Genomic DNA, 18,513 nt, shown 5'->3' with positions numbered 1-18,513 from the left:
AAAGTAATAGGCATGTGTATTAGTCCATTTTCACACTGTTGATAAAGATATACCTGAGGCTGGGCAATTTACAAAAGAAAGAGATTTATTGGACTTACAATTCCACATGGCTGGGGAGGCCTCACAATCATGGCAGAAGGCAAGGAGGAGCAAGCCACATCTTACATGGATGATGACAGGCAGAGAGAGAGCTTGTGCACAGAAACTCCTGTTTTTAAAACCATCAGATCTCTTGAGACCCATTCACTATCATGAGAACAGCTTGAAGATCCACCCCCATGATTCACTCATCTCCCACCAGGCCCCTCCCACAACAAATGGGAATCATGGGAGCTACAAGATGAGATTTGGGTGGGGACACAGAGCCAAACCATATCATTATGTGTTTTCATTTATATATTAATCATCACTATCAAATCTAATAGCTACTGTGATTTCAAAATACTGGCTAACATAAATGGTCTTTTAAGATCTACAGCTACTACAATGTGATCTGGAAATGTTTTTGATTTCTGCAGGTGACAAAGAGGTTCTGCTGATATTAACCAGGTTTTTTTCTGCTATGTTCCTAATTGACAGTGATGCCAAGTTTCAGTTACAAGTTAGTAAAAATAAAGATGTAACGTTTTTCCCCAAACTTGAGTTCATTAACTCCCGATTTCATGTTTGAAGGTGATTTAACGATACTTGATATTCTAAGGCCACATTTTAATTTTAGTTTACTTCTGATGGAAGCCCATTTTAGGATTCCATGTAACTTTTACTATTAGTCTCTTATTTTACCTGATGTTCATTCAGGAGATAAATATTTACTATGTTCATGTTTTGGGTTTGGAGTGGGGAGTGGAGAGGGGAAAATAAGGAGGATACTGAATTGAGTGAGTGAGTGTTCCTGCCCTTAAGCAGTTGGCAAAATCCTTGGTTTTTGTTTTTGTTTTTTTTTAATAAACCAAGATAAATTTTATTGAAAACTGATATAGGTCAGCTCTTGAGTTTTGCATGGTTGCTTACACCTTAATGTTCGGGAAACATCGAGAAAATCCGTGTCTTGCCTGATCTTGAATTGCCTGAAGCTGTCACTTTCCCAGGTTCCTTCCCTGGAGAATGTTTTAGGATGTTCCGGGGGGAATGTCCATGGACAAAGCTGTCTTTTAAAAAATGTGCCAGGTGGGTTTTTACCGCTGGTCAAAACATAGAAAAGCTTAGCTGGATAATACTTTAACATGTACATAGAAGCTCTTAGACTAGTCATATCTGTAACTATTTTCATGAGAAGGCATCATGTTATTGATGTCTTCGTTTCCAAGAAGAGTCTTTTCTGCAGTAAGGCAGCTTTATGTAGAAAGGACTGACATGAGACATTTTCTCTAAGGAAAAGGGGTTTGGATTTCATTTCATCCCACCTGTGAATACAGTGACTCTATTTGGTGAGCCCAAAGTCTGATTTATTAACTTTTTGTAGGTGAAATATTCATGTAGAGATTAAATTATTTAATGTATATAACACATCACCTATGGAAATATAAAATTATGTGAAGAAGAGATATATACCAAAAGATGATAATTTAGTTTTATTATTGCAAATAGTGATCTACTAATGATGATCTGCTGGGGAAAGTACTTGTATGCGTATTTATTCTTCAGGAATGAATATTGTTTGAAAAGAACTACCCTGTGAGGTAGATATTGTGATCCCCATTTTGTGTTTGAGGAAATTGAGGCTTAAAGAAGCCAAGGAATGTGCCCAAGTTAGAGTTGATAGAAAACCAGAATTTGACTGCGTGTATTTCTGATTCCAAAGTTTATATATGTGGCTGTAGCAGATGAATCTTTAAGTCTAAAACCTGGCAATGAATACTGTAATATATCATGGGGTGCGGGCGATTGTTGTATGTTGTACACACCCACCCTCATGCATTTTTCTCATTCTCTGATGGCATTTTCCATCTTTTTGTATCTGCTTCTTGGTCCGCCCAGCCCTCCTCCTTAAGTGTCAAACCAAGAAGTTAATTTTTATTATTTACTGTATTTATTTAAAAGTTTTGTTTATTATTTCTTCGTAACCGATAATGCAGATCATTAACTTGTATTTCTTTTAAGTCATTTAAGTAATTTTTTTTTTTACTTAGGAATTTATGATACTATACCCCACTTACCATCTAAGTACTCATTAGAGATACTTATTCAAGTAAAAATAAATGTAATAAAAATAATATAACTTGTGATCATTTAAGATGATCACAGTGTGGAGAGGAAGGAGGCAAGCAATGGGCATGTATCAGTCAGCAGGTGTTAATTTAGTGCTTACTGGTTGCCTAAAACTGTATTAAGTACCCTGGGAGATGTAAATATTGTGGTCTGTTCCAGCCCTTGCAAAGTTGTAGTACTGGGGAGTGAGAAGACGGCCTAATGCTTGGCAGGAATGGAACTTAACAGTGTGAAAGTGAATGTGGTTAGGAAAGGGAAAACCAGGTGAGGAAATCATGCTGCTGTGTGATCACATCAGGTAAACTCTGCCCACGTAGTCTTTGGATGGGGTCGAAAGTAAGCCATTTCAGCCTTCAGTAATCTCTCTGGCAGTGTTGTGGAAAGTGGCCTGAGAAGGACACCAAGTCTGAATTTGGCTGACTGACTTTTCACTCATATTGCTGGGTTTACAGAGCTGACTCTCATCATTCTCATCATGCCCTATAGAAACTGTTAGGTAATTTGTACAAGGGCTGGGTGCTTTAGGTGAGAATAGAAGATGCCCGGTGGCTGGGACACAGGGTTAGTCCCTGGGGTGACAAGCTTCCACCATCTTCTGGAACAGAAAAGCGTCCTTTGTTGCTCTTCTGTATCGGGGATCTGTATCACTGTTCAAACTTAATGAATTTTGAACAGTGGGGATTTGGAAGGGTCTGTCTTTAAGACCAGCACTTTCTCCTCTACTGTCTTCTTTCTCTGTGTTAATGTTCTGGGGATTTTTTTTTTTCTTTTCAATTTGACACTATCCAATTCCATTTTTCTTGCTACGGTTGTTCCTTGGGTGAAAATTCCACCCATTTGCCCCTTTCTCACCTCTCTCCCAGCCTCCAGGCAGTCTGGGCTAGAGGCTGAATGATGTGTTTTTTCATTCTTGTGCACTCATCGAGGCTGGCCATTTGTGAGCCAGCTGTTGGGTGGGACAGCAGCTGCAGTGCATGCAAACTGAATGGCAGGCTGTCTTGTGAAGAGAGAATTAGAGCTGCTCCCTCACATGGCACTGGAGGCATCCTTAGAGAGGCCTGCTGCCCCTCACATCAGTAGTGCCTGCAGCTGGGACACCAGTAATATGAAACTAGACGATGCTCTGGTAGCTCTTTATTGAGAGGTTTGAATATAACCAGTGTTAGAACAGAGCCATGCACACCTTGGATCCTTGCTACCCCGAGTGCGGGCCATGAACAGTAGTGGAACCCGAGGGGCCATGCAGCTCTGCTTTCACAGCATCTTACTGTTTTACTTTTTAATAGTGTCAGTTAATGTTCCGTTATACCATTTTAATATGTTATTAAGATAGCAGGTTATTTTCTGTGTACTAATAAGCATTTTAATTGTTTGCTTTATATATCTGAATACAATTCTGTTTAAGCACAGATCTTATAACAGTGGTCCACAATCTGTTTGGCAACAGGGACCGGTTTTGTGGAAGACAATTTTTCCACAGACCCGGGCGGGGGTGAGGGAATGGTTTTGGGATGAAACTGCTCCACCTCAGATCATCAGGCATTAGTCAGACTCTCATAAGGAGCGTGCAGTCTAGATCCCTGTCTTGTGCAGTTCACAATAGGGTTTGTGCTCCTCTGAGAATCTAATGCCGGTGGTGATCTGACAGGAGGTGGTGCTCAGGCGGTAATGCTCACTTACCTGCTATTCACATCCTGCCGTGCAGCCCAGTTCCTAACAGGCCACGATCAGTACCAGTTCGTGAGCTGCGGGTTGAGGGCCCCTGTTATATTATTTTGGACACTGCTTAGAATGAATAAAACTACTAGACACATTTATTTGAATTAGTTTATTGTGCCTCAAAAAACTGCAGTTCTTCTATGTTAGTGATAACTTGAGGATAGAAAAGTGTAAATATAAAAATATAAACAAAAATCTAAATTTTTTTATTGGTCTTTTGCTTATAGCTTCAAAAAACAAAAATTTAATGTCCTTGGGTAGTTAAAACCTAGTGATTAAATTTGGTCTTTTTTTGCTTTAAGATGCTATAATAGTTTCCTAGCATTTTTTTTAAAGCTTTCTTTTTTGTGGTTAATTGGAGAGTTTATTTAACTTCCATTGGATGTAACTATTGACTTGTTTTCTTTTTTTAAAAAAAGTATTGTTACACTTTAAGTTCTGGGATACATGTGCAGAATGTGCAGGTTTGTTACATGTGCTGTGGTGGTTTGCTGCACCCATCAGCCTGTCATCTACATTAGGTATTTATCTTAATGCAATCCCTCCCCTAGCCCCCCACACCCTGACAGGCCCTGGTGTGTGATGTTCCCCTCCCTGTGTCCATGTGTTCAACTCCCACTTATGAGTGAGAATATATGGTGTTTGGTTTTCTGTTCCTGTGTTAGTTTGCTGAGAATGATGCTTTCCAGCTTCATCCATGTCCCTGCAAAGGACATGAACTGATCCTTTTTATGGCTGCATAGTCTTTCATGGTGTATATGTGCCACATTTTCTTTATCCAGTCTATCACTGATGGGCATTTGGGTTGGTACCAAGTCTTTGCTATTGTGAACAGTGCTGCAATGAACATACGTGTGCATGTGTCCTTATAATAGAATGATACATAATCCTTTGGGTGTATACCCAGTAATGGGATTGCTGGGTCAAATGGTATTTCTAGTTCTAGATCGAGGAATCACCACACTGTCTTCCACAATGGTTGAACTAATTTACACTCCCACCAACAGTGTAAAAGTGTTCCTATTTCTTCACGTCCTCTCCAGCATCTGTTGTTTCCTGACTTTTTAATAATCGCCATTCTAACTAGCATGAGATGGTGTCTCATTATGGTTTTGATTTGCATTTCTCTAATGACCAGTGATGATGAGCTTTTTTTCATATGTTTGTTGGCTGCATAAATGTCTTCTTTTGAGAAATGTCTGTTCATATCCTTCACCCACTTTTTGATGGGGTTATTTTTTTCTTGTAGATTTGTTTAAGTTCCTTGTAGATTCTGGATATTAGCCCTGTGTCAGATGGATAGAGTGCAAAATTTTTTTCTCATTCTGTAAGTTGCCTGTTTACTCTGATGATGGTCTTTGGCTGTGCAGAAGCTCTTTAGTTTAATCAGATCCCATTTGTCAATTTTGGTTTTTGTTGCCATTGCTTTTGGTGTTTTAGAAACGATGTATTTGCCCATGCCTATGTCCTGAATGGTATTGCCTAGGTTTTCTTCTAGGGTTTTTATGGTTTTAGTCTTACGTTTAAGTCTTTAATCCATCTTGAGTTAATTTTGTGTAAGGTGTAAGGAAGGAGTCCAGTTTCAGTTTTCTGCATATGGCTAGCCAGTGTTTCCAACATCGTTTATTAAATAGGGAATCCTTTCCTCATTGCTTGTTTTTGTCAGGTTTATCAAAGATCAGATGGTTGTAGATGTGTGATGTTATTTCTGAGGCATCTGTTCTATTCCATTGGTCTGTACATCGGTTTTGGTACCAGTACCATGCTGTTTTGGTTACTATAGCCTTGTAGTGTAGTTTGAAGTCAGGTAGTGTGATGCCTCCAGCATCACAGCATTGTTTGTTATTTTTGTTAAGGATTGTCTTGGCTATACAGGCTCTTTTTTGCTTCCATATGAAATTTAAAGTAGTTTTTTTCTAATTCTGTGAAGAAAGTCAGTGGCAGCTTAATGGGGATAACATTGAATCTATAAATTATTTTGGGCAGTATGGTCATTTTCACGGTATTGATTCTTCCTATCCATGAGCATCACATGTTTTTCCATTTGTTTGTGTCCTCTTATTTCCTTGTGCAGTGCTTTGTAGTTCTCCTCGAAGAGGTCCTTCACATTCCTTGTAAGTTGGATTCCTAGGTATTTTATTCTCTTAGTAGCAATTGTGAGTGGGAGTTCAGTCATCATTGGCTCTCTATTATTGGTGTATAGGAATGCTTGTGATTTTTGCACATTGATTTTGTATCCTGAGACTTTGCTGAAGTTGCCTATCAGCTTAAGGAGATATTGGGCTGAGACAATGGGGTTTTCTAAATATACAGTCATGTCATCTGCAAACAGAGACAATTTGACTTCCTTTCTACCTATTTGAATACTCCTTATTTCTTTCTCTTGCCTGATTGCCCTGGCCAGAGCTGCCAGCAGAGCAGTCTGAGTAAAGTTTTCTTAAGGAGCAGGAATGAGGGGAAAGTGAAAGGGAGTTCCTCATGATTGTTACTTCCAACTTAGAATCAGATTAAGAAGTATGTTATATTAAGACCAGGAAGGGAAATATTATCTACAGTCTGACCTTACCTCTCTTTATAATTATAGAGTTGGAGGGAAAAGGAGGATTAAAGAGGAGGAGGAGTTGGTTTTAGGAGTTGAGATAATTGTTTGATTGGTATGTATATACTTTTAGCCATCAGTTTCCATTTTCACACTTTATCATTCATGATTAAGAACCCATTATTGTCATTGAAAAGCTCTCATTTCAGTGTCTGCAGGGGCTATTTGTTGGCAGTTCTACAGAATACTGTGTGAAGATATGTCTCATCATTTGGACCATCTTAGATGCAAAAGAATGAGGCCCATGAGACCCACCTTAAAAGCATTTGAATATTTTACTTATAATACACACTTAACACATTTACACACATATGTACCCAAGAACAAAGCAATACTTAGCCCAGTGGAATGCTAATAGGTGACAGTCGCTTTGAATAGGACTTTATTAAAATGTGTTTACACGTAAATAATTACGTGAACTGTAAACTGTTCTATTTTAGACTCTAGAATATTTCTTATGAATTAATTTTTTTTCCCTCACACAGAACTGGCTAGATCCTGCTAAAGAAATAAAGAGACAACTGAGAAGTAAGTATTTAAATAATCATTCTTTGAAGTTAAGGTATCTTGATATCTATTTGTGATATAAATGATCAATAATAGAATGGTCAGTTCTATTTTGCGTTTATGCCATCTTAGAAGTTAATAATGCTAATAATGTTTTTGTGGAATTATGACTGTTTTGTACATGGCTCGGGGGCTCCAAATTTTGAGAAGGTTCTAGACTCACATTCCTAAGTATTCACTCAGAATATCCTACCAAGTAACATCTGACCTTTTTTTTTTCTGGGAAAGAGAGAGAAGCTACTTTTCTGTAAATTTTACTCCAAGGAGACCTGATACTTATGCTTTGCTTCATTTTGAAAGTGTATAATTGGTTCAATATGCACATCTTTGGTCACAGAGACATATAGAGACACTGTTCCTAGTACTGGAGTGAGGATTCCTGAGTAGCTTGGACTACAGGCGCCCACCACCACGCCCGGCTAGTTTTTTGTATTTTTTTTAGTAGAGACGGGGTTTCACCGTTTTAGCCAGGCTGGTCTTGATCTCCTGATCTCATGATCCGCCCATCTCGGCCTCCCAAAGTGCTGGGATTACAGGCTTGAGCCACCGCGCCCGGCCAGGGAACAATCTTTTCAGTTCTCTGAGGTCACTGCCATCTCTGCTCATTGGTTCTATAATCCAAGGCCACGTTGCATGCTCTTTGAGCCTGGGGTTGTAGTTAGGCCTCACTGTTCCTTTCTTCCCCTTTCCCCATTTGTTCTTGTTGTACAATCCCAAAATGACTTCAAGGGTCCCACTCTAACCAGCTTCAGTTCTCTCTATACGTTCTGCCTTTGCAGGTTGTGTTGCCTGTGGCTGGTTTTTTGGTATCTGTGCCAAGAAACATGATCAACAGAGAGAAATCTCTGTTAGGGGGATTCTGGATACTTAATTTACTTCAGGGTCTGTGAATGACTGAAGCAGAGAAGGGAGGCAGCTACAGGCAGTTGGAATTTTCGGTCTGGAGAATAAAATCTGAAGGCTGGTGAATTCCTAACAGCCTTCCTCGACTATGGGACCCAGAGTTGTCACAGGAGAAACCTCTTCTCCAAGTGCCAGTCAGTAAGATGCCCTTTGTACTGTTGATTTCATTTCCCTACTTATTTATAATTCCTAAGGTCAAAATACTGAAACCAATCTGTACTTTCCCTTCTTGCCCTTTTCATCTACCATCTAGCACCCATTTTAGGTTCTTCACATTGGTTTTCTTTCTTTCTTTCTTTCTTTCTCTCTTGAATGATTTATCTTTTTGGTAGTCTTCCTATCATTTCTTTGGTTCCCTACTCTCTTTTTTATTCTGAGCATATACCTTATTTTCCCCATTTCCTCTTCCTATAGACTCATCTTTCTTTTCCTTTTTTAAAGTGTGTTTGATTAGAGTGACCAACCTCCTGATTTGCCCGGGACTGAGGGGCTTCTAAGGATATGAGACTTTAAGTGCTAAAGCTGGAATCAGTCCCAGGCAAGCTGGCATGGTTGGTCACTCTATCCTTTGACTGTTATTCCTGGCTTTCCTGCATTCTCTCTCTTGCATTTATTTTCTTGGTGTTTCATCCATTTATGCTTGCTTCATGATGGAAAATGGAGGAAAAGAAGAGGAATAAGTAGACACCAGATACATTATGCTTGCCTTATGGGAGAAACAGTACCAGAGTTTTGAGACTTTTTCCTTTGTCCCTTCTGCAGTTGTTACTTTGCAAAGTGCATGCATTCAAAAAGATTACGGATGCTTAGTTCTTATACTTTCTCTGAAACCAGACCTGCCAAGTGACCCAAACAGAGAGAGAACAGGGCAACCTCTGAAACATGATTGATGTTCCATTGTGTTGTTTCCTATGGTTTTGTTTGGGTTCTTGTTTGATTATTATTATTTTTGTGTGTGTGTGCCACTCGCTTCAGAGTCATGGAGATTTCCTAACTTTTGGAAGCGAAACTTCTTGCCGATTATGAATCACGTTCTTATGTTTTGATTATCTGTGAAGTTTCAGAAAGTTATTTCAGAACTTTTACCCTTGTGGTTTGGCAATATGAGTAACATATTAAAACTATTGGACCCAGTTCTTTAAATGGCATCCTGAACTGTACCCATCATGAAAGAGGCTGAGGAAATGAAGCTTTAGTAGTTGTATCTACCTCTTACTTCCTATATTAAAATGGACAAAAAAGCTGCCTATTCTATCGTTGGTCTCTTCTTTAAATTTGATTTTTCAGCTCATAGGCAGTTAGTGAAGATAAATATTAATCTTTTTTGAGTTACCTATGACAACCAACAACTTAATGATTCTCGTTTAAAATTTGCTTTAAAACCTTTATTTCCTCAAACATAAATAAGACTATATGTCTAAGGCTTGCATATGACTAGTATGTAAACATTTCTGTAGCTAGAAGGACTTTATAAACACCTAGGTAAAAATTATAATGAAAATAATATGTAATTAAATTAAAAGTTTAACTTGAAAACTGCTAAGGGAGTAGTTTAAGTGCTCTCACCACAAAAATAGTATGTGAAGAGTAATGCATATGTTAATTAGCTTAATTTAGCCATTCCACAATGTATACGTATTTTCAAACATCATATTGTATACCATAAATGTATACCATTTTTATTTGTCAGCTTAAAAAAAAGCTTAGCATTCTTGGTACATTTCAATAGCTTTTAGATTTGGAAGTATATTTGAAAATATGTGGTCTAGTGGAAATGTCTCCGAGTCCTATCGAGGCAAGCATGTGCTAGTGTTATTACCTAGAAAACAAACAAGGAGCCATTAAGAAATGATAATCCTGTGATAACTTTACTTAATTAGAAATTATCAGTCACCTTAAAGTAATGCTTACACAAACATGATGGGTGGATATTTGACAGTCAGCTTGGCGCTATAGGCCAAGAAACCTCATGTATCTTGATATTCAGGAAAATCTTATATCCCAGTATTATGTTTTAAATGTGTAAAGCAGAACTGAAATCTGCTTCTTAAGTTCAGCAGGACTGACTTCATTGGTTGAATAGTAGTGCACTGAGCCAAAATCCAGCAAAAATGCCTGTGTATCTAACAGTAGCCATTTAATAAATATTTGAGTGAGTGAAAATGTAGTGTGCTGATGGTAAGGCAAAGGACAAAATGCCACACTGAACAAGAGAATGGGATTCAAGGAATTTTTCTTCAGGTTCATAAATTAAACATCTCATGAGGTCTTTAAATATGTATAGAATGGAATAACTTGGCTGGGCGTGGTGGTTCATGCCTGTAATCCCAACACTTTGGGAGGCTGAGGTGGGAAGATTGCTTAAGCCCAGGGATTCGAGACAAGCCTGGCAACTTAGGGAGACCCTGTCTCTGAAAAAGTAAGATATAAGTTAGTCAGACATCATAGTGCATGCCTGTGGTCCCAGCTACTTGGGAGGCTAAGATGGGAGGATCACTTAGGCCTGGGAGGTCGAGGTTGCAGTGAGCTGTGATCATACCATGGCACTGCAACCTGGGCAACAGAGTGAGACCCCGTCTTAAAAAAAAAAAAAAAAAGGAGTAACTTATATATATACATATACACACAATTTTTTTTAATTTAAAAATATTATGAACTTGAAGTCAAACTCTAAATTCAGGCTAGTGGAATTACTTGGATCCCTTTAGGAAAATAATACCTGCCCTTTCCCCCATAGTTTTACTTTTTTAAAGCTATCCTACATGTGATCTATCAATATAGCAGTTACATTTTAATGTATAGATAGCAGTGTTTTAACTTTTAACAAGCCACTTATGGTTGCTTGATTTGTTCATTCTTTATGGCACAGTGCAGCAAAGTGTTTGTCATATATGAATATACTTACACCTACTCTATAAAACCTGGGAAATAATTGTATTGTCCTAAAGTGTCATGAAATTGTACCATGCTTTCCTTTCTTGGGATCTCTTTTAACACCTTCTTCAAATAGCCCATTAATAATTTTTTGAATAGCTATTATCTCTTGATCATTACTCTCCTTCCCCACAACAATGTAGAAATCCTGAATATTTTTTTTTTTAAAGGGTAAAGAATATTTGGCAACAGAAGATCCTGTGGTTAAATAAAATCTTACCTCATGACTATTACATGGAGGTTATATTAAAATTTTTGTGTAATAGATCACCATATAAAACACATGTTGAGGTACCAGTGAATGTTTATAAGAAAGACAGCCTATTACACTTTAATGGTGGCTTATTCATGTAATTGATTTCTATTTTATTTTTATTTCATTTTTATTTTATAAGCAATTTTAATTTAAATAAAAAATAAAATTCTGCATGCCGATTTATAGTTGGATTAGTCTGTACTGTTTGATCCTTGACCTTTAAATTTTATCACAATAGTCATTCTTCTGTTAATTGGGTGCATAACTGTGATATTTAATAATTACAGACCTTCCCTGGCTATTCACTTTTAATGTGAAGTTTTATCCTCCTGATCCTTCTCAATTGACTGAAGATATCACCAGGTACTTTATATTTGCATTTTGAAATGAGTCTTTCCTTACAGCTCTCATTTATTTCTGTGCCCTGGGAGCATAGTGGTAATTTCAGGATTGAAAACCAAAACAGTTTTTCTTAAGTTTTAGAAGTTTCCTTGAAATTGGGTACATCCAAATAGTTTGAAATGTTGAGTTTCAAAAATTTTATTCACTTTCTTTAATTTCTTCATTTATATTCTAGTAATGAAAAATTTTAAAATGATACTGCTGACAACTTTGTTTTCTATACTTTTAAAAGTCACTAATATTTAATATTTGAGATTTTAATACCAAGGTCATTTTTATTGTATATAACTCATGTGTGCCTATATACTAGTCTCATATTACAAAGATGATACGAGGTTAGAAAAATGAAATTATTTTAAAAGGCCAATTGAACTGGTAATTTCTTTCTGTCTTCCCCCTCCAGAACCAAACAAGGTAGGATTTCTTACATAGAGTCAATAACTAGTTCATTTCTATCTCCTTGGAGATTGTATAAGCTATAAGAACATACATTAAAATTGCAAAGACAGGATTCTGTTTAGGAGCAAGAGAATATTTATTGATTCTGAGTACTTGCGTGGCAACCAAGAAACATTGTGAATTAACAAGTACCTTGAAATCTTAGCCTGATTAGACTGGGTACCAGAAACATTGTGAATCAATCAACAAGTACCTTAATCTTAGCCCGATTACACTGGGTACCAGGGATTGCATTTCTTAGCTTTGGTAAGAGGAAGTGTAAAGGATTGATTTTTTTTTTTTAAGGGTAATTTTTATATACCGTATTTTAAAAAGGTTATTTACGTGGCCAAATGTCCACTTACATATACACATTGGAGACAAACATGCCCACATACTTATTGGACACTGTGTGCAGTGCATGACTTTTAGAAAACTAGAGGGACTTAGCAAAAGAGTCTGCTTGTCGTTACTTCCTGTATCTTTGATGCTTTCTGCTAGGCCAGTTTTGTTGTCAGACATCAAGTTGTGGAGGTGCTTAAGAGAGCATCATATCCATGTGAATTAGAAAGGATGGAGATTTCTTTCCATTACTGGATACATAGCAGGCTGGCCTTTTTTTTTTTTTTTTTTTTTTTTTAAACTACTTGTTGCTGAATAGGAATGTGCTAATTAAGCTCTGAATGAATTAGCTTCACCTAGTAAATAATAAATAGTAACTTTGTAACTGCACAGTGAGCTACTTAGAGCATAAAACCTGACCGAACGTGTGTGTAGGATGCAGAGCTTCACTGCAGGATGCCTCTGAACAGTGCATGTGACTGGGGCTTTGTGACCCAGCGCTGTCTGTGCATACACTCCTCCTTGCAGTAATTTGTTTGGGGAATGATAATCCTTTGGTTACTGCAAGTTTGTAGCATCAATAAGTACTTTGGTTTTCCAGAGCTTGAACAGTCTCCCTGTCTAGTGGGAGGAACAATATAGTCTACTCAGCTAACTAAAGGTCTCAGTGCTGCAGCCTGAGAACAGCCACCTGCCTGTACTTGTGGCCTGGCAGCTTAAATGTCATAATTGAAATCTTCGCCATGATGATTGAAATCTTCACCATGATGATTGAAATCTTCACCATGACTTGAGTGAACATTTAGAAGGTGGGGTAGGCTTCTGAGAAGGGCAAGAACATTATCTCGAATAATGTTTGAAGAGTGCTTCATAGTGCTGTGTGAAGGTACAGTTGGCTATTTCAGGAAGCTCATGCCATTTTTTGTTTGAAGTTTTTAGGGTTTAGACAGGTTCTGAAAACAGAGGAAAGGACTAATGTGAAAAGCAGAGACAATAATAGGAAGCAACAAGATGAAATATTTGTGTTTAGGTTCTAAAACTGCCATAAAATGTGGAGAACTATCACTGTTGTTGATTAGAGAATTTGAGGATAACCTGGACCCATGGTTGAAAATTCAGTTTTCTGAAGTATGTACAGTTATGCTTACGTTTTTCTATGGGCCAAGGAAACAAATGATCCTCCTTAAAACGTGAACTTCTGCAAGGCATAAAATACTCAAAGTACTGTAGTGATAGCGAGAAGACTTTCAGTCTCTCAGTTACTGAGCACTTGTCATGCGGCAAGCCCTTTAGTAACTTGGGACTGTGGTGATGATAAACAGAGTCCCTGCCCTGCCTGATAATGTATTTGAGTGGTAATCCAGGTTCTAAACTGAACTGGCCCCATGTGCTGGGTTGTGCTCTCTGACCCAGTAACAAGGCCTGGACCAGAGGCCAGCACTCCCCATTTGACTGTGTAGAGTAGAGAGCAGGAAGAGGATTGTGCCCTAAAACCCAGGCCAGGCATGTGTCCACAGGACTAAGATGGACAGCTGCCAGTATGAATGCCAGTCCCTAAAGGGTCTTAAGGAATAAGGACTCTGCTGTTGATTTGGGAGGATCCGTGGTGACCATAGCAAGTGGTGAAATTGGAGAGTAGAAATCACATTTTAAAATGTTACTGAGAGGAATTGGTAGTGGGGCTAAAAACGGCGGGGCGGGGGGGTGGGTGGGGAACCACAGATTATATATCATGTGTTTCTGCATTTTATTTCATGGAAAATGGAAATTCTTTTATAACTGTAGTGAGCCACATGGAACATTGAATGAGAAACATTATTATAGCCACTAATTATTATAGCTACTAGTTACTGATTCTTAGGCCTCTGCCAGATATTTTGTTTATATTATCTAATGTTCATGCCCATCTTCAAAGGGAGGTAGAGTTCTTAGCATCTTACAGGTGGGAAATTACCCTTAGGCTTAAAGTAAATTAACTTGCTCAAGGTCATATAGAGTCAGGTCTTCCTGGCTTCAAAGCCCACGCCTTTTCTACTAGACTGAGCTAGCTACTGCTTTAGATGGGGTAAGTGGACAAGTAAGGACTTCAAAGTAGATTCACCAATAGTTGTTGTAAAAGGTGTTTCTGGAAAAGAAGAAATTAGTATAAAAAGGGTCAAGATGATAAAGGGTGAGTGACCTTAGCTTTTCTTAGAAATGATTAAGACTAGTTTTTTTTTTAATCCATTAATCTTTTTATCTTTTGAGGGGTAATTTTTATTACAATTTGAAATCCAAGGGACAGTTTAAGTGATTGAAATTTTTACTTCAGTCACAAAACTCTTCATAGTAATCATAGACTGACTATTACCAGAACAGCAGTTTAGAATTTTCATTCCATTTTATATATATACATATAAATTAGCCTTCGGACTCACTTTCTATAAATAAGCCACAAATTTAGAAGCCCAAGGAACAAGTTGAGGTTTTTTATTAGAGAAGATGATTTTTGCTGTGGATATGAAGAGTGCCTATATTGTATATTTGTTTTCAAAGGGGTATTAGGTTTTAAGGACTGTGAGTGCTCCAGTCTCACCTAATGGTTCTCCTCTGACCCCTTTCTCCCTCTGCTCCACACAGATACTTCCTGTGCCTTCAGCTCCGGCAGGACATTGCCTCTGGCCGCCTGCCCTGCTCTTTTGTGACTCATGCTCTCCTGGGATCCTACACCTTGCAGGCTGAACTTGGTGACTATGACCCAGAAGAACATGGCAGCATCGACCTCAGTGAATTCCAGTTTGCCCCTACTCAGACTAAGGAGCTGGAAGAGAAGGTGGCAGAGCTACACAAAACCCACAGGTCTGTTGCCTTGCTTACTGGCGAGAGAATGGCCATGGTAGATTTAAATAGCTTCTTTTGTAGCACTTACTAGACTTTTGAGCACGATTTACAGAATTATCCAGTTTTTCCGTTTGGATCTTCACCTAGCACTAATCAAGGCAACGTGGAGCCCTTGAGGTATCCTTTCATTATTTTTATGACTATCATATGAGAAACTATGCTCGTGAGACTGTGTTTTCATGTATTGGAAAAATGTACTTTTCCCCATGACACCTTTTTCTCCCTGTCCCCTTAACATATACACACTGGAGACAAACATGCCCACATACTTATTTGACATTTACATTATATTTCTTCTGCCTTATAATTGTCCTTATTACTATATGTGGTAAGAAAGCTAGGGAGATAAGGAGGCATTGGGATTTGAATTACCAGTGCAGGTGGTGATGGACATACGAATAGTAACTGAAATGTACAGGTAGTTCCACTGGAAGATGACCCATTGGTTTAGCTAAAATTACTTACATTACATTAATACCATATTACGCTTCGAGAACATTTATATGTGTGTGAAAAGAAAATGGACTTTTTACACAAATTTTTATAACGCTAACTACAAAATGATAATTTGTTGTATATTGCAAAGTTATAGTTTTATTAAATATTTACTAAAGTGATCTGAAAGGAACTTTCAAAAATTAGGTTTTTAAACAGGCCACATTCATTGATTTTTTTTCTTTAAAAAACAATAGATATGGTATTTGACTCTAAATATTTTCTTGTTAATTTACTTAAATTCTACTCAGTAGACATTTGTTATATAATTCTAATATGAAATATCAGATACTGACATGCCATGGGGAATATGAAAATTAATGGGATATGGTCTTGCTCTTTAGGAGCTTAAAGTTTATTTAGTTGGGCATATAGATAGGAATGGAAATAATTTTAGTATGGACAGAATGTAATTTGTGTTACCTATCGTAGGTAGAAAATCAAATACAAGTAATTTCAATCTTTATTATAATCAACTTTAGTGAAATAAAGTGAAGGAGTAAGAATATGTTTATCACAGAAAGATGAGATCACTGTTTTTTATTCTCCATTACTTATGATGTACCCTATTGCTGGGGCTTTTTTCCTCAGTGGAAATGATCAAAAGCAACTTTTTAAGATAAAAGGGGTAAGAGTGGAGGTATACCTCCAGGCAGTTTAGCAGGTTTAGATTATAGGATCTTAAGAGAAAAATGTTAGAGGTTGAGAGTTGTTTTCTTACTATTTCCTACTTTTCTGCAGACTTGGCTGGGTTACTTCCTCTCCTCCAAACCCTCTGAGTGCAGACACTCCTCCCATTCTGACTACGTTTGCTCTGCATCCATTAATAAGATAATACTGTTTCTTTTGATTCTCAGGGGCTTATCTCCAGCACAAGCTGATTCCCAGTTCTTAGAAAATGCAAAGAGGCTTTCCATGTACGGTGTTGACCTACATCATGCCAAGGTACTGTAAATGTAACGGGAAGTAGCATCATAGCAGTCTGTTGACTGAAGTGTTCAGAGGGCTCCAATTTCAGGATAGCACAGCTTATTTTTGGTGGAAAGGAATCTGCCTTCAGTTGAAGGTCTCTGGAATATTTCCTTGGTGACTAATTACAGGGTGTATGGTTGTGGGAGGGACCATGTATTCTCCCTCTACCACTTCTTTTCTCAGTCTTTTTAATTAATGCCCTTTCATAGGTACTTACTGTGACACACCTTGTCAGTCTTTTTTTTTTTTTTTTTTAATTACCTCTTTTCCTGGTTTATTCTGCATCTCAGTTTCTGCTAGGCCAAGTGCTGTGTCTGTCCCAGTTCCCTCTCCCACCTCTGTCTTGGGAGAGGAGAGGAGACCTTAGCAACCATGAAAGAGCAAAAGCAGCATGGATAGGACCACTTTCTAAAACGCTTCTGTGTGATGAAGGAGCCCTAGAGTTGGTCTTTTCCCTATAGGTATGTTTTGTACTTTGTGAAAGATAATGCAGGCGGGCCCAGGCTCTGGGTAATAAAGCACCTTCAGTCTAATTTGAAAGGTGGTAAAAGAGTGGGACAATGGGGACATGGGAAGCCAATCATAATCCCGAACGAACACCATAATCCCAAAAGATCAAAATCTCAAAAATATAATGCTTGAAAAAATAATTTTAAAAGTTATTTAAAAGACATTTATTTACGTTTTTAAGGGGGGATTTGAGAAACATACAACAGACCTTCATAGACTACTTTACACGATAAATTAGGCAGTAGTAACATACATATTTTTGCAAGCATAAACATTCCGGTATACTAACGACAGTCACAGGGTATGAGTTATGAATAGACGAATCCTGTTCATAGAGAAATAAGTCAAAAGGTGAAATGTGTAAGTGCACATTACTATAGTTGCTTGCCAGTAACAATATCACTTCATGATTCTAGTTTAGATGATTATGTAGTGGGGAGAGTCAAGGAGGAGAATGACAGACAAGGTGAACTATGGATTTGGTTTTAAAAAAATATGTCCAGTGTTAACGTGTTCTTATGGTTGCCTGGTTTTAAAAGACCCTGCCAATCTGTAGGTGTTGTTTAGAAGCCCAGATTATATGATTTGAGAAATCTCGGAAAGCTCCCCACACAAAGATGTCTTTCCTCCCTAGGCCTCTGATTAATAATTCTTGCATTTGTGTTATTAATCATACTTCATATTTACAAAGCACTCTTTTTCTCCTCAGTGGCTTCCTTTATTTAAATATTTTTCTTTATTATAAAACTAATACATGTTCATCATAGAAAATAGAGACAAACAGAAGAAATTAAAGATCACGTAAATCTTTTTATGCAGAAATAAGCACTCTTAATACATTTTTTCTTCTTTTTTAGATCCCTGGTCACTTGAATTCACATGCCTTCTAAATATGGGGTCATACTATGAGCATCATTTTTGTTAGTTTTTTTTTAACTTGCTATTATAAGATTTTTCTGTCAGTAAGTAGTCTCTGGCAGCAGCATTTTTAACTACTAGATGCTGTATGCCCTTTATTTTAAAAAGTACTTTCATACCATCTCATTTCTTAGAAGTATACCATCTCATTTAAAGTTTGAATGTTTTTTAGTTTACAGCTACATAAAACAGTTCAGAGAATGACTTGTTTAAGGCTGTGTATTGTTAAACGGTCTATCTGCCTGATACCTTCTGATAAATCCTAGTAGGAGGTGAAACAGATTGTCTTAACATTCCAGTGTTTTTCAGATCATTTTCTATATAATGGGGACAGGCTAGGTTAGTCAAGAGACAGAAATAGGGAGGAGGG

General features: G+C 37.6%; 1 protein-coding gene across 23 annotated transcripts in view; it reads left to right on the top strand.

The window, feature by feature from the left end:
* The window catches only part of EPB41L2 (erythrocyte membrane protein band 4.1 like 2), a 225,918-nt gene that overhangs the window by 149,214 nt on the left and 58,191 nt on the right, over positions 1 to 18,513 (top strand). For all 23 annotated transcript variants that reach the window (XM_038000914.2, XM_038000908.2, XM_038000903.2 and 20 more), the window contains 4 exons: positions 7,012 to 7,054; positions 11,474 to 11,549; positions 14,988 to 15,206; positions 16,601 to 16,688. In XM_038000914.2, the coding sequence (XP_037856842.2) occupies positions 7,012 to 7,054; positions 11,474 to 11,549; positions 14,988 to 15,206; positions 16,601 to 16,688 (426 nt within the window). The remainder of the gene's footprint in view (positions 1 to 7,011; positions 7,055 to 11,473; positions 11,550 to 14,987; positions 15,207 to 16,600; positions 16,689 to 18,513) is intronic.

The sequence above is a fragment of the Chlorocebus sabaeus genome, chromosome 13 (genome assembly GCF_047675955.1).
Source record: "Chlorocebus sabaeus isolate Y175 chromosome 13, mChlSab1.0.hap1, whole genome shotgun sequence".
NCBI classification, from domain to species: domain Eukaryota; kingdom Metazoa; phylum Chordata; class Mammalia; order Primates; family Cercopithecidae; genus Chlorocebus; species Chlorocebus sabaeus.
Note: the sequence above shows the minus strand (reverse complement) of the source record. Positions and strands in the feature narration are given on the sequence as shown.